General features: G+C 41.7%; 1 protein-coding gene across 4 annotated transcripts in view; it reads left to right on the top strand.

Moving 5' to 3' along the window:
* Nucleotides 1-15,884, top strand: part of CC2D2B (coiled-coil and C2 domain containing 2B) — a 212,163-nt gene that overhangs the window by 18,884 nt on the left and 177,395 nt on the right. For 2 of the 4 annotated variants that reach the window (XM_033943399.1, XM_033943396.1), the window contains exons 4-6: nucleotides 5,789-5,839; nucleotides 5,932-5,991; nucleotides 12,934-13,114. In XM_033943399.1, coding sequence (XP_033799290.1) covers nucleotides 5,789-5,839; nucleotides 5,932-5,991; nucleotides 12,934-13,114 — 292 coding nt within the window. The remainder of the gene's footprint in view (nucleotides 1-5,788; nucleotides 5,840-5,931; nucleotides 5,992-12,933; nucleotides 13,115-15,884) is intronic. The other 2 variants (XM_033943398.1, XM_033943397.1) reach the window with 2 other exon arrangements.

The following is a 15,884-nucleotide window of genomic DNA, read 5'->3' on the forward strand; positions in this document are numbered from 1 at the left end:
AATCTAAAGCATTTTTAGATGCATTAGATTATGAGCAGCCACCTAAGGAGTTTCTTAAGCTCCCCCTTCATGATATTCTAAGGGAGACTTTATAAAAATCTTGAAACTCCTTTCACTGTTCCTGGGGCTCATTGTAAACTTGATTCCCTTTATAAGGTGGTTTCAATTCCGGGCTTTGACAAGCCTCAGCTCCCTCATGAGTCTCTCCGGGTGGAATCCACTCTTAAAAAATCTGCAGGGGCCAGTGTTTACGCTTCTGTTCCTCCTGGACTGATTTCGTAAGCGTTTATTTCAAAATGCCATGCTTGCCAACCAGTCCAGCAATTATGCTTTCCATTTTCATTTTATCTTAAACACTTAGTCAAACAAGTGTCCACACTACAGAAATATTTATCTGAGCGTAAGGTACCTATTTTACAACAGTACATTTCTAGTTTGCTGCAACTAAGAAAATTTTTAGTACGCTCTATTTATGACACTTTTGAGCTCACATCTCGAGCTGCAGCCATGTCTGTGGCTATGCGGCACTTAGCTTGGCTTAGAGTGTCTGAGCTGGATGTCAACCACCAGGATCATCTGGCCAATGCTCCTTGTTTGGGCAATGAACTTTTTGGAGACTCTTTAGATACCACCACCCAAAAGTTATCAGCTCATGAAATCAGGTGGAATACTTTGATTAAGAACAAGAAAAAGCCTCCACCTGCTCTTCCTTTCAGACAACAGTCTTCCTATCAGCGTCATTTTGCTGCTAGGCCTCTGCAGCCATCTCAGTCTCAACCTCGCAGATAAATGCAGCAGCAGCAGCAACAACCACCATGTCAACAACAGCAGAAATAACAGGCTGCGCAACCTAAAGCTACACAGCCTTTTTGACCTGTTTCTAAGGAGCATAGCCAGTCTCATCATTCCTCAATCTTTACCTCAGCCCATCGGAGGTCGTCTTCAGTTGTTCATCAATCATTGGGAACTCATAACCTCGGATCTTTGGGTCCTCAACATCATTCGTCAGGTTAGACTCTCAATTTCCAGACTCTTCCACCAGACAGTCCTCCAAGAGAGTCTGCTTTGGCCCCTGCTCGTTCCTCCCTTCTTCTGCAGGAAGTGGAATCCCTTCTTCTGCTGAATGCCATAATGGAAGTTCCTCTTGATTAGCAGGGTCAGGGATTCTACTCCCGTTACTTCTTAGTACCCAAGAAGACCAGAGGACTGAGACCCATCTTGGATCTCAGAGCTCTCACAAATTTCTAGTAAAGGAGAAATTCAGGATGTTGTCACTTGTACTACTTTATCCTCTCCTCAATCAGAATAACTGGCTCTGCTCCCTAGACCTCAAAGAAGCCTATAGACATATCCCGATTCATTCGGCTTCCAGAAAGTACCTCTGGTTTCAAATCAATCGTTGTCATTACTAATACAAGGTACTTCCCTTCAGCCTGGCATCTTCTCCCAGAGTATTCACGAAGTGCCTGATTGTAGTGGCCACATCTCTCCGATCACACGGCCTTCAAGTCTTTCCTTACCTGAACGACTGGTTGATCAAGGCTGTTTCATCTCAGGAAGTGGTCCAAGCAACACCTCAGACCATTTCTTTTCTTCAGATTCTGGGATTCGAAGTCAACTTCCCCAAATCACATCTCATTCCAACTCAGCGTCTTCAGTTCATTGGGGCAATCCTAGACACCACTCTCATGAGAGTATTTCTTCCACCAGATCGACTTCAGACTCTCATCCATCTCTGTCAGCATTTGCTTCCTCTTCAAATTATCTCTGCTAGACACATGATGGTTCTTCGAGGCCACATGGCTTCAACTGTCCATGTCACACCACTGGCAAGATTCCATCTGCGCACTCCTCAGTGGACTCTGGCTTCTCAGTGGTGTCAGGTGACAGATCGTCTTTCACAACACATATCTGTGACATCATCTCTTCTTCAGTCGCTTCAAAGGTAGATGACCTCATCCAATCTTTCCAGAGGTCTCCTTTTTCACTTGCCTCCTCATCACAAGATCATCACGACAGATGCATCTCCTTATGCTTGGGGAGCTCATATGGACAATCTGCAGATTCAGGGTCTTTGGACTGCCAGAGAGAGGAAATTTCACATCAGTTTCCTACAACTCAGAGCGATGTTTTATGCCCTCAAGGCTTTCCAACATCTCTTCTTTCCTCAAGTCCTCCTCCTTTGCACGGACAATCCAGTAGCAATATACTACATCAACAAGCAAGGAGGCATGGGCTCTCTCCTGTTGTGTCAGGAGGCCCAGAAAATCTGGTTTTGGGCGATAGATCACAATCTATTCTTAAAGGCTGTCTACATTCAAGGGGAGAAGAATTCGCTAGCAGACAACCTCAGCATGATTCTTCAGCCTCACGAATGAACTCTCGACTCTGCAACTCTCTAGTCCATATTTGCTCAATGGGGCACTCCACAGGTAGACTTATTCGCAGCTCCTCACAATCACCAGTTGACCCAGTTTTGCTCCAGACTTTACTCTCCTCTCCGTCTGGCAGCGGATGCTTTTCTTCTGGATTGGACGGGTCTGTTTCTATATGCATTCCCTCCACTGCCTCTCATGTTGAGAACTCTGTTCAAGCTCAAGACAGAAGCAGCCACCATGATTCTCATTGCTCCACGGTGGCCCAGACAACATTGGTTCTCCCTTCTTCAACTCAGTTCCATGGAGCCCATACTTCTTCCAGTATGTCCTACTCTGCTTACTCAGAATCAGGAATCGCTTCTACATCTCAACCTGCAGTCTCTATAGCTGACAGCTTGGTTTCTCTAGGGCTGAGTTCTTCTCAAATTCTCCTCTCTCAGCCTGTCCGTCAGATTATTGATGTCTCCAGGAAACCAGCCACATAGCAATGTTACCAACAAAAGTGGACTCGGTTTTCATCCTGGTGTCTTCTTCATCATTATGACCCAATTTCCTTGGCAGTTGAATTGGTGTTGGATTATCTCCTTTCTTTGTCTGACTCTGGACTTAAATCTACATCCATTAGAGTTCATCTCAGTGCTATTACTGCTTATCATAAACCAGTACAGGGAAAACTTCTTACTGCTCATCCTTTGGTCTCCAGATTCATGAAAGGGCTTTTCAATGTGAAACCACCTCTCAAGTCTCTGCCTGTCGTCTTGGACCTTAATGTGGTTCTTTCCAGTCTGATGAAGCCACCATTTGAACCAATGGCCACAGCTCATCTCAAATTTCTTACCTGGAAAGTAGTCTTTCTTATTGTTCTCACCTCTGCCAGGAGGGTCAGTGAGTTACAAGCACTAGTAACAGATCCACCCTTCACTGGAGAGCCATGTCATAGCCCATAAAGTTAGAGCTATGGCAGCTTCTATTGCTTTCCTTCAATCCCATTGAGGAAATCTGTAAAGCTACCACCTGGTCCTCAGTTCATACCTTCACTTCTCACTACTGTCTAGAGTACTGTTCTTCAACCGCCGGTCCGCAGGAAATTTCTGCCGGTCTGTGCAGGGTCGGCAAGATTAAAGTGACCATAGGTCCGTTTTCAGACCTCCTGAAGCTGTGCTCGGGGACAACTGGACAGGCGATCATTTCCTGTCCCTCCTTCCTTTTCCTGGGTCCCCTTCTCAGAATTGACGTTGGAAAGAAGACTTCCTGTTGGCTTTAGCAGCAGGGCGGTAAGAGCAGGGGAAAGAAAGGAGGGAGGATTTTTTTTTTATGGGGCAGGGAGGGAAGGAGGTAGGCAGGCAAGCAGGCTAGCAGGCTTTGGCCAGGGAGGGAAGGAGAGAGGTAGACAGGCTGGCTTCAGGGGTGGGAGGCACTGGTGGCACTAAAGAGATATGAAGGAGGCACTGGGGCACTAAAGACAGGAAGGGGCACTAAGGACATGGGAAGGAGGCACTGGGGACACTAAAGACAAGAAATGGCACTAAGGACATGGGAAGGAGGCACTGGGGGCACTCAAGACAGGAAGGGGCACTAAGGACATGGGAAGGAGGCACTGGGGGCACTAAAGACATGGGAAGGAGGCACTGGGGGCACTAAAGACATGGGAATGAGGCACTGAGGGCACTAAAGACATGGGAAGGAGGCACCGGGGGCACTAAGGACATAGGAAGGAAAGAGGGAGCGAATAGAAAGGGACAATTCTTGGGCCTGAGTGCAGAAAGAAAGAAATGAAAGAAAGGATACACAGACAGAAGGAAATGCAACCAGAGACTCATGAAATCACTAGACAGCGAAGGTAGGAAAAATGATTTTATTTTCAATTTAGTAATCAAAACGTGTCAGTTTTGAGAATTTATATCTGCTGTCTATATTTTGCACTATTTTGCATATTTTGTCTATTTTTCGATAGTTATTGAGGTGACCGAGCTCACAGAGATGGGGCAGAAACGAGGTTTTTAAATTTTAGACCTAGTACTTTGCCGGTCCACAAAATAATTCTTTTATTTCTGCCGGTCCACGGGTGTAAAAAGGTTGAAAAATACTGGTCTAGAGTCATTCTCCATAAGGGATGGACACTTCGGCCAATCAGTTTTACAAAGTTTATTTTCTTGAGGCCAACTCTCCCACCATCCCATTCTGTTAGCTTGGAGGTCATCCATCAGTGAGAATATGCTGCCTGCTTGTCCTGGGATAAAGCATAGTTACTTACTGTAACAGGTGTTATCCAGGGACAGCAGGCAGATATTCTCACAACCCATCCACTTCCCCGGGTTGGCTTCTTAGCTGGCTTATCTTAACTGAGGGACCGCGTGCCTATGTCAGGCGGGAAGGCACTCGCGCATGCGTGGTGCGGCCTATCGCGAACTTTCTAAGTTCTTAAAGTGGCAATGCATTTTTAAAGTGGTCCATACCGGGGCTCCATCGGTGACATCACTCATCAGTGAGAATATCTGCCTGCTGTCCCTGGATACTTACCTGTTACGGTAAGCAACTGTGCTCAGCAGATTGCTCAATCAGTTTCCCTGCTGCACGCTGTGAGAGCTGTACCCCATCCCCTCTGCCCGTAGCAGCATTGGAAGTGGGTGTAAAGCCTCTCTTCATCTGTTGCTCTTTACTATGGCTGTTCAAAGGCAAATAAACCTCAGTTCCTGCACTATCCAGGTCTACTGGAATTGCCTTTGTGTGCCTAGGGTCTGCTATACTGGTATTGTGACCAGTGGCATGGTTGTTTATTTTTATTTTTTTTATTTATTTAGATTTATATCCCGTTCTCCCAGTAGCTCAGAACGGTCTACAAGTAAACATACACAGTAGAAGTAATTAGGTAAATAAGATGTACAATAGGTTTAGGTGCTTGGACATACAAAATTGTGCAGTATTTATCAGGGTACAAACAATTTTTCAGAGTACAGACAATTTATCAGAGTACAGACTAAGAGAGGACTATACTGAAATTTAGGAGAAGTTAAATAGGGGAGAGAAGAGTGAGGTGGGGTTTAAGGGGGGTGTAGACTGAGGGAGATCTTTAGTTGAAGAGGAGGGTTATTGTCTGACAATCCATATGTTTTAGGGCTTGGCAGTTTTTCCCAGTCACAGAATATATATATATATATATATATATATATATATATACTTAAACAGTCACCCATTTTTATAAAAGTCTTTTAATGTGCATAAAACTAGATTTCCATGAAGAAAAATCTTAATAAAATTATACTGTACACAAAATGAGGAAAACACTTTACTACAAGTCCATACTAAATGATGACATCCTTCAATTCTTGTTGTTTTCCAAGATACTTGTACCACTAGTAGTGGTTACTTGCTATGGTTTTAGTTCTTTTCAATTGCCTATTTTATTTTAGAATGTACAAGAACAAAAAGCTAAAGAAAAGAAAAATGAAGATGTAATTGAGGTACCAATTTTTGTGTTTTGTATAATTTATAAAAGCAAACAGAAAATGGCAATCATACTATTCTTATTCTTGGTTTTGGTTTTAACTACTAGGATGAAGTTACAGCTGATGAAGGCTATGCATTTTTTATCTCAAATGGTGAATGCTCAGAGGTATTGTTGGTCAAAATATTAATAATTTCTGATCCTTCAACAAAAATGTCCTAGACTAATCACCCTTTAACTAATTGATAGACACTATAGAGTGGTTTAATCTACTTCTACTATGTATTTTTCTTTAACACTATAGTAATAGCTGTGTTCCTATTGATGTTTCATAGGGAAAAGGTTACCTCAGGTGCTTGCGGCTGTGTGATTTTAGACCAAGTCTTATCATACCAGCCTAATGCAAGCTATCATTGGTTCCTTCTTTTATCCCTTTTATTTTAATTAATAGTTTATGTTGTATTTTTTTATTTCATTTAAAATATTTTTTATTTTTTATTTTCATTTGATTAAAATTTTTTCCTTCAAAACTACTTATAGTATCTCTATTTGCTTCTTAATAATGCTATGTTAGTACTCAAGGGGTTGTCAAGCTAATTCTATTCAATATTGTACTTTATTTATTCAATTTTTAAGCCCGTCCTCCCAAAGGAGCCCAGAACGGGTTACAAAGTACATCCTTAATAATCGAGACAGGACAGAGATGACATAATTTACATAAATTATAATATAACATGACAATAAAACATATGCACTAAGTAGATCTGGTGAGATTAGGTGGCGTAGGTGCGTTGACTGAGTGGCATTTCTGGGTGAATGACTTTAAGGCACTGGGTTTGTAAAGAGGAAGGTTTTCACGGCCTTCCTGAAGTTCCAGAGTCCATCTAGTGATCTAACAGATGGGGGGATGATGTGCCAAATTCTGGGTATGAAATGTGAGTAGGAGCGTTTGCGAGCTGTTTCAGTTTTGAGGGAGTGGCCAGGAGTATGGTCAGTCATTTTTCTCCTTGGGACCTCAAATGGTTGCTTTGGAAAGTAGATTTGTAGTTTAGTTTTCATGTAGTATGGAATCGTTTCATGGAAGGTTTTGAAAGTGAGGACCAGGGCCTTGAAGGTACAGTGTTTTTGAATGGGCTGCCAGTGCATGGAAGCTAATATAGGGGTAACATGGTCGCAGATGCCTAGGTTTTTCAGAAGGTGGATTGCAGCGTTTTGCACCCTTTGGAGGCTGGAGAAAGTTTGTTACAATAGTCTACGTGGGATACTACAAAAGTGTAGAATAGTTGGGCAAATTCGGGTTCTGGGAAGTATGCACGTAGGTTTGCAGCTGGCAGAGGTAGTAAAAGGAGGATGATACCAGTTTGGATTCGTGATCTGTCATTGATAAGTTAGAGCTCTATCACTGATCACCTTAAATAGATAATAATAAATATAATAAAATTACACTATCAAATTGGCTTCAAAAAGTGCTATTAAGTAAATGCTCAGACCCACAACCTAAACTCTAGTGATTTTTCACGGAGCCAGTTGCAAATGAGACCATCATAGAATGTTCACTGTCTCTGCCACCTTCTTCCTATTACACCTAAAAACTCTACATAGATAAGATAAGAAGATTGTTACTTATCTGTATTGCATGGTGGCAAAAATTCAGCTCTGCAACTGCTCCGGGTACATTCTTAAATTCTAAACTGCCGTCATACTCTCTCTCAATGTACCCGGAGCAGTTGCAGAGCTGAATTTTTGCCACCATGCAATACAGATAAGTAACAATCTTCTTATCTATGTAGAGTTTTAGGTGTAATGGGAAGCAGGTGGCAGAGACAGTGAACATGCTATGATGGTCTCATTTGCAACTGGCTCCGTGAAAAATCACTTGAGTTCAGGTTGTGGGTCTGAGCGTTCACTTAATAGCACTTTTTGAAGCCAGTTTGATAGTGTAATTTTATTGTATATATTTATTATTATCTATTTAAGATGATCAGTGATAGAGCTCTTAGTTTATCACCATTGGGTAATTTGAATCTCCCTAGTATATAGTGTAATTGATAAGTTAGAGTCAAGAGTTACTCCTAGGCTGCAGACGTTGTCTTTGGGTGTAAGGGTGTTTGTGCCCCAGGAAAAGGATGGACGGGGGTATACGCATAGATCTTTGTGGATCCAGAGAAGTTCTGTCTTGGATTTAACTGTAACTTTTTCTGGTCATCCAGGTCTTTATTTCAGTTTAACAAGATTGGAGGTTCGTTTCACCCGCTGTAACAATTGTGCACTTGCTCTGGAGGCTTGTTGTTCCCTGGTATAAGTCCAAACTCCAAAGTTACTCGTAAAAAATGGTGGCGGCCTTTATTTGTAAGCTAGCCACTATTCAAACATCAGGGCGTCATCAACATCTTTTAATGTAAATTAATAAGCTTAACGTCATCAGCGTCGTTACTTAAATTAGGACTCTAAAAACTCATTTATTCTCCCGATGCAGGTTCTATATTATAAGTACATATATAACATCTTTTTATAGCCTAACCGCTGTTCCAGCATTTTTATAAACTGACTGTTATTCAAGCTTCATAACATCATTTATATCTTAGTAACTTGGCATAAATTAATGCTACTACTTGAAAGCAATTTCTATTAAATATCCTTAGTTTTACTTTATTAGTCAATTACTTTAATTACAGTGGTGCCTCGCATAACGAACGCCTCACACAACGAACGCTTCACACAACGAACTTCATGTCTTGATTCACACAACGAACTTCGTTTCACACAACGAACTTCACACAACGAACTTCGTTTCACACAACGAACTTCGTTTCACACAACGAACTTCGTTTCACACAACGAAGTCGCCCGAGCTGCCGATGTATTGCATCCTTCCGCGCAGGCACTGCAGGCAGTCGTTAGTCACTGCGCTTAACTGCCCTCTCTCACTGTATACAGTCGTCCTTTTAAGATAAACTCAATATTTTTTATATATCATGGCTTCTAAAAAAAGCAGGAAGGTGATTTCTGTTGAAATGAAACGGGAAATAATTAGAAGGAGTGAATGTGGGGTAAAACAGTGTGACCTCATCAAAGAGTTTGGCCTCAGCAAGACCACCATTTTCACCATTTTGACAAATTTATCTTTTTTTATGTCATCTTAGCATATTTTATGCTGCAGAACGAATTATTTTTTTTAACATGTATTGTTATGGGAAAACGCGTTTCACATAACGAACTTTTCGCATAACAAACTTGCTCCTGGAACCAATTAAGTTCGTTGTGTGAGGCACCACTGTATTTATTTACTTCATCTATAAATGTTAAGACCTTCATTCTACTTTTGATATTTTAAGTTTACTGTTTAAACAATCATTCCAATATTTCTATTTTATTGTTTTTATTCTTTTTACGTGTTGCCTATTAATAATAATAATAATAATAATAATTTATTTTTTTGTATACCGCCATACCCAGGGAGTTCTAGGCTGTTCACAACAAATAGATGAATTACATACAGTGCGATTGAACAAGGAAGAACATAGCAAGGCAATCGAAAGGTCAAAACTTGTTTACATTGACAATTTAGGTGAGGTGAAGGTCAATACAGAACATATACAGTAAAGAAAATCTGCCAATTTATTGAAACATTTAGTCCCTTTGGATTTAAACTTTGAAGTCTATGAATCCATTGCTGTTCAATTTGGAGCAATTTTTTCCCCCTATCTCCTAATTTACGTTATGACGCTGATGACGTCAAGATTCTTAATTTACTTTAAGATTTTGATGAAGCCATGAAGTTTGAATAGTGGTTAGCTTACAAATAAAGGATGCCGCCATTTTTTACGAGTAACTTTGGACTTATACCGGTGAACAACAAGCCTCCAGAGCGAGTGCACAATTGTTACAGCGGGTGAAAAGAAATTTTCCTAAGTAAGTAGAGCATTAACATCATTTAAGTTTGTTTTAAAATATATAAGTTAAGTTTATTTTAAACTATATAAGTTACCAATAAAACAAATGGCAAGAGGTAAAAGCTAGATATGATTGTGTGTATAGGTAAAAGAAAGGGATACAAAAATGAACAATGTGATAGATCTAAGACCTTCTAACACTGATTAAAAAAAGTTTATTGGAACTCTAATCATACAGCAGGATTTAGATTATGCAGTCCCAGACCCTTCCTCAATAGATGGTTTCTTCTTCCTTTATCTGTTAGTATGAGAAAAACAGCTTTATATGCGGGTGTGGACGTATTCCTGTTGAGGTTTTGGTGAGAGTGAAACGGGGACGCTCCGTTGAACACAGAAACACATTGCTACAGAAAAGGAGGAAGCTGAATCTTAACAGCTACAAATTAAGCTGAAAGAAGATATTTCTAGCTTATTGGAGAGCCAAAGCTAAGTACAATATTGAACAGAATTAGCTTGACAGCCCCTTGAGTACTAACATAGCATTATTAAGAAGCAAATATAAATACTATAAGTAGTTTTGAAGAAAAAAAAATTTTAATCAAATGAAAATAAAAAATGAAAAAATATTTTAATTGAAATACAAAATACAACATAAACTATTAATTAAAATAAAAGGGATAAAAGAAGGAACCAATGATAGCTTGCATTAGGCTGGTATGATAAGACTTTGTCTAAAATCACACAGCCGCAAGCACTTGAGGTAACTTTTTCCCTATGAAACATCTATGGGAACACAGCTATTTCTATAGTGTTAAAGAAAAATACATAGTAGAAAAGATTAGACCACTCTATAGTGTCTATCAAAATATTAATAAGGTAAAATAATTTTCCCTCTTACACTCAGTTGCTTGCTGATAAAACTTTCTTTTCTGTTATTGTTGATCCTTTTCATTTCTCCTGTATTCCTTATTCTGTTTTCATCAACTCATTGTACTGATATGCAATTTGTACTGATTACACTGTGGCCCAGATTCACTAAAGATAGCAATTCAATCGCTGTTGGCCAATTCCTGGCTGATTTTGAAACAGCGATTGATTCACTTTCTATATTGCATGCAAATGATTGAATGTGTGCGGCTTCCCTTCCCCTGTACCTCTGTAACATTCCTGGAGTGAGCAGCAACCCCAAAGCTGCTGCCATGCCAGTGTCGACTCTTCCTCTAACATCACTTCCTGGGCCCACTGCTCATGTCAGGAACATTACAGAGATATGGGGGAAGGGAAGCAGCGTGCATGCGGCAGAAGGGGGGTAGGTAAACTACATGTGCAGGTAGGGATGGAGAAGAGGGCGGGGCAAGGGAGCCTTTGCTCTGAGTGCCTTTCACCCTCACCCTCTTCTAGCCTGTTGCTCACGCTGGCCTGGCTCCCTCTGAAATCACTTCCAAGTCGTGGGGCCAGGAAGTGACATCATAGGGAAAGCCAGTGTGAGTAGCAGGCTGGAGAATCTGCTCGCACTGTGAAGTTATAAAGAGGTACGAGGTGGGAAGGGAGGGCACAGGGGACGTGGTGAGGAGGGTACAGAGGATGGATAGGAGGGGGGCACCATTGCTCCGGACACCTCCTACCCTCGCTTTACCACCGGTAAGAAGTGGGAATCAGTAAAGGGGTAGGTTTAGCCAAATCTGCATGGAATGGCAACTAGCTAGGGAAAAGTGCATTGGATCTTGCTGTGGAGCAGAGGGAAATAGAAGACTGGGAAAAGGGAACATGAGAAGCAGAATAGGTTATAAAAAAGATTTAGGGAGTAGAGCAGGCCAAGGGCAATTAAATTCCCTGCCCCCAAATATAAAGCATCAAATTATACCTCTGCAAGAGGAGAAAAATTAAAAAGTACAGAGGGAGGAAGGAGGGAAGTCATAAATTGAAGATGAGTTAAATCTACAAATAAAAAGTCTCACCTGTAGAGGAGAATGAGAAGTGGAAATCAGTAAAGGGATGGGTGAGCCAAACCTGCATGGAATGGCATCTAGCTAGGGAAAAGTGCATTAGACTTTGCTGGGGAGTGGAGTGAAATAGAAGGTTGTAAAAAAGGAAAATGAGAAGCAAAACAAGTTACAAAGAAAGATTTAAGGAGTAGAGCAGGCTAAGAGCAATTAAATTCCCTGCTCCCAACTCCCATTCAGGTGGGCAGCCTAAGAAGTTTCAATGATGCCAGGTCTCCAGCCTCTCTGTGTAAGATCAGAGGCAGGCTGCAGGACTTCCAGGCTAAGAGCAATTAAATTCCCTGCTCCCAACTCCCATTCAGGTGGGCAGCCTAAGAAGTTGCAATGATGCCAGGTCTCCAGCCTCTCTGTGTAAGATCAGAGGCAGGCTGAAGGACTTCCAGTAAGCATGGAAGGCTATCACGGCTGACCAATGGATTCTGGAAGTCATCCGGAATGGCTTCAAATGGAGTGTGCCTGTTCCCTCTCTGCCTGGTTTGAGAACTTGTTGGCAGGCAGACCGGAAAAAGCAGCACAGATCCAGGCAACCCTGCAGAGGCTGCTAGACATTCAGGAAATCAAACAGTTACCAGACACAGATTTGGGGTCCAGCAGATACTCCATATCTGCCCAAGAAAGGCTCAGAAGATTGGAGGCTGATCCTGGACCTCAAGTATCCTGCTCTCAAGGTGCTTCATTTTTGTATGGAGACCCTTCAGTCGGTCATTGCCTTGGTGTAGCCAGGGGAGTTCCTGGCGGCGCTGGACTTGATTGGATTTGACTGAGGCATATCTCCACAGCCCAATATTCCTGGATCACAGGCACTTCCTTTGTTTTCATGTCCTGGAACAACATTTTTAGTTCATGGCTCTCCCTTTCGGTCTGGCTACAGCCCGCTGGACCTTCATCAAAGTGATGGTGGTCTCCCCGTTCTCTTCTTGTTCTCTCTTGTAGGGCTTTGAAACTAATTGACTGGGGACAGCAGAGAGCAGGGAGAAAGAGGAGGTGCTGAAATCAGTGATCAATATCTCCTGCAACAGACTCATGGGAAGAGATGGAAGACCCTTGGTTCAGCATACCATTCCTATCTATTGGAAAATATATTATCAAGATAAGAACCTAATCTCTATTTTATGTTTCTTTATAGGTTTTTTGTGTGTGTAGGCTGAAGAAATTCAATGGACCAAAATAGAATGTTGTAGATTCGAGTTTGTTCTTTGTTTTTCATGTAATAGGGACTAGGAAATATAAGTCTTAGGAAGCAAAGCAGCAAAGAAGAGCAGAGTCCCGTGCTTGATATTGTTGAAGAAGTTATATTGCCCAATTTGCTAGAAGCTAAACCTGCTGAATATGATAGCAACAAGCTGAAGTTTCAGAATGAAGGAGAACATATTTTTGTCCCAAGCAGTACTCCAGGTATTATATCTATTAAGGAAAATATAAAATAAATTATCTTGTTCAATGTAAAACACTCAAAATTCATTTTAAAGGTACAGCTTTTCAATGTAAAGGCTGCCAACTGGCTCCAGATTTTCAAGAAAGGTTGATCTAATACTGATTTTATCTCACTGAATACCTTGTAAACTTGTAGTCTTGCTTTTCCTAGGTAATGCAATAGGGAAATTGGAACTATAAGTCCCTGCTTGCAAAGAGTAAGCTCATGCATACTGTAAAACTATCCTCTCCCCAAAATGTGGAGCCAGTTATGCTCACATCATTGTGGTTTTAAAATACATGTTTTCTCAGAAATGAAAAGTAAAAGAGGGATTGCATAGTGTTTCATTGCTTCACAACAAAGAAAACCGAAAAGAAAAAAAGTAGGGAGCATAATTTTATAACGGGTCACCTAGGTAGAAGTCTATGTAGGTACTTATTATGGGACTATTTTATAAAGACACATAGTTGGTGTAAATGTATGCTTACAAAGTATATATGCACACACATATTTTATAAAATATATGTGATTCTGTCTATGTTCTGCCCTTGCTTCTTCATTTAACGTGAAGGAAAGATTGCTGCAGAAGGTCCCAGAAACTATTTTGTCAGCGGAGCTGGTGTGGTACATGAACAACTGTGGATCGCTCCTGCCCTGACTAGCCACTAGACCACCAGCAATACAATAGATCCAAAGGGGGGAGGGCTTACATTGATCACCTTGACGGACACAATCTGATGAGAACCAGCCAGCACGGCTTTAGCAAAGGAAGATCTTGCTTGACGAACTTACTGCACTTCTTCAAGGGAGTAATCAGGCAGATAGACACGGGTGACCCGGTCGACATTATATATCTGGATTTTCAAAAGGTGTTCAACAAGGTCCCACATGAACGACTGCTTCGAAAAATTGCAAGCCATGGAATTGAGGGTGAAATACTCACGTGGATTAAAAACTGGTTAGCGAATAGGAAACAGAGTGGGGGTAAATGGACAATACTCGGACTGGAAAAGCGTCACTCGGGCCCACACATATTTATAAATGACCTGGAAATTGGTACGACGAGCGAGGTGATTAAATTTGAAAGATGATACAAAGTTATTCAGAGTAGTAAAGACACAAAAGGATTGTGAAGATCTGCAACGTGACATAAACACGCTCGAGGAATGGGCTGCGACATGGCAAATGAGGTTTAATGTGGATAAGTGCAAGGTGATGAATATCGGTAACAAAAATCTTATACACGGATGTCCGGTGCAGTACTCAGAGAGACCCCCAGGAAAGGGGTGAAAAAGGCGAACAGAATGCTAGGAATGATTAAGATGGGATCACAAACAGATCGGAGAAGGTTATCATGCCGCTGTATCCATGGTACGCCCCCACCTGGAATACTGCATCCAGCAATGGTCACCGTACATGAAGAAGGACATTGTACTACTCGAAAGGGTCCAGAGAAGAGCGACTAAAATAGTTAAGGGGCTGGAGGAGTTGCCATACAGTGAGAGATTAGAGAAACTGGGCTTCTTCTCCCTTGAAAAGAGGAGACTGAGAGGGGACATGATCGAAACATTCAAGATAATGAAGGGAATAGACTTAGTAGATAAAGACAGATTGTTCACTCTCTCCAAGGTGGAGAGAACGAGAGGGCACTCTCTAAAGTTAAAAGGGGATAGATTCCGTACAAACGTAAGGAACCGCCAACTGTGAATGACTGGGGGAACACTGTATACAATGTTGACCGGGTCACCCTTGTCTATCTGCCTGTTTACTCCTTTGAAGAAGTGCAGCAAGTTTGTCAAGCAAGATCGTCTTTTGCTGAAGCCATGGTGGCTGGTCCTCATCAGATTGTGTCTGTCAAGGTGATCAATGATGTGGTCCTTTATTAGTGCCTCTACCATCTTTCCCGGTACCGAGGTCAGACTCACCAGTCTGTAGTTTCCCGGATCTCCCCTCGAACCCTTTTTGAAGATCGGTGTAACATTCGCCACCTTCCAGTCTTATGGAATCTTTCCCGATTTGATCGACAGATTTGCTATTAGCTGAAGCAGTTCAGCTATAGTCCCTTTCAGTTCCTTAATGACCCTCGGATGGATGCCATCTGGTCCTGGGGATTTGTTTGACACTAAAGGTGTACTGGATATTATCAGCATAAATTTGGTTATATTCATTATTGACTCTTGTTTTGGGACAGTTCTCTATTAGTGTATCAAATCTTTTCTTGTAAATGTTCAGAAAGGGGTGATAGCTCATGGTGTCTTCTGCTGGGGCTACTAGGAGAAGTGTGCAGATAAGCTTTCTGGTCCTCTGCTGCTGGAAAGAATATGGGGGTTATGGCATTTAAAGCCTAGATGGCTTGTGATGTCTCTTGGAGACTTCTGCTGGACCACTAAGAGATGCAATGGATTACAGGACTCAAGATGGTATGGATTCACTAGAGGCAGGTCTTGTCAGAAAAATCTGATCAATTTATTTGACTGGGTGCCCAGAGAACTGGATAGAAGGAAAGCATTTGACACTGTTCCACATAATCATCTAATAAATAAACTGAGTGCTCGCGGTATGGACCCCAAAGTGATAGGCTGGGTCAGAAACTGATTGAGTGGAAAGCGACAGAGAGCAGTGGTCAATGGAGATTGCTTTGAGGAAAGGGAGGTTACCAGGGGTGTGCTGCAAGAATCTGTTCTTGGACCTGTTCTTTTTAACATTGTTGTAAGCTCTCTTCTTCACCCCCACTCTGCCGCTCGCACTCCC

Source organism: Geotrypetes seraphini, chromosome 4 (assembly GCF_902459505.1).
Source record: "Geotrypetes seraphini chromosome 4, aGeoSer1.1, whole genome shotgun sequence".
Classification (NCBI taxonomy): domain Eukaryota; kingdom Metazoa; phylum Chordata; class Amphibia; order Gymnophiona; family Dermophiidae; genus Geotrypetes; species Geotrypetes seraphini.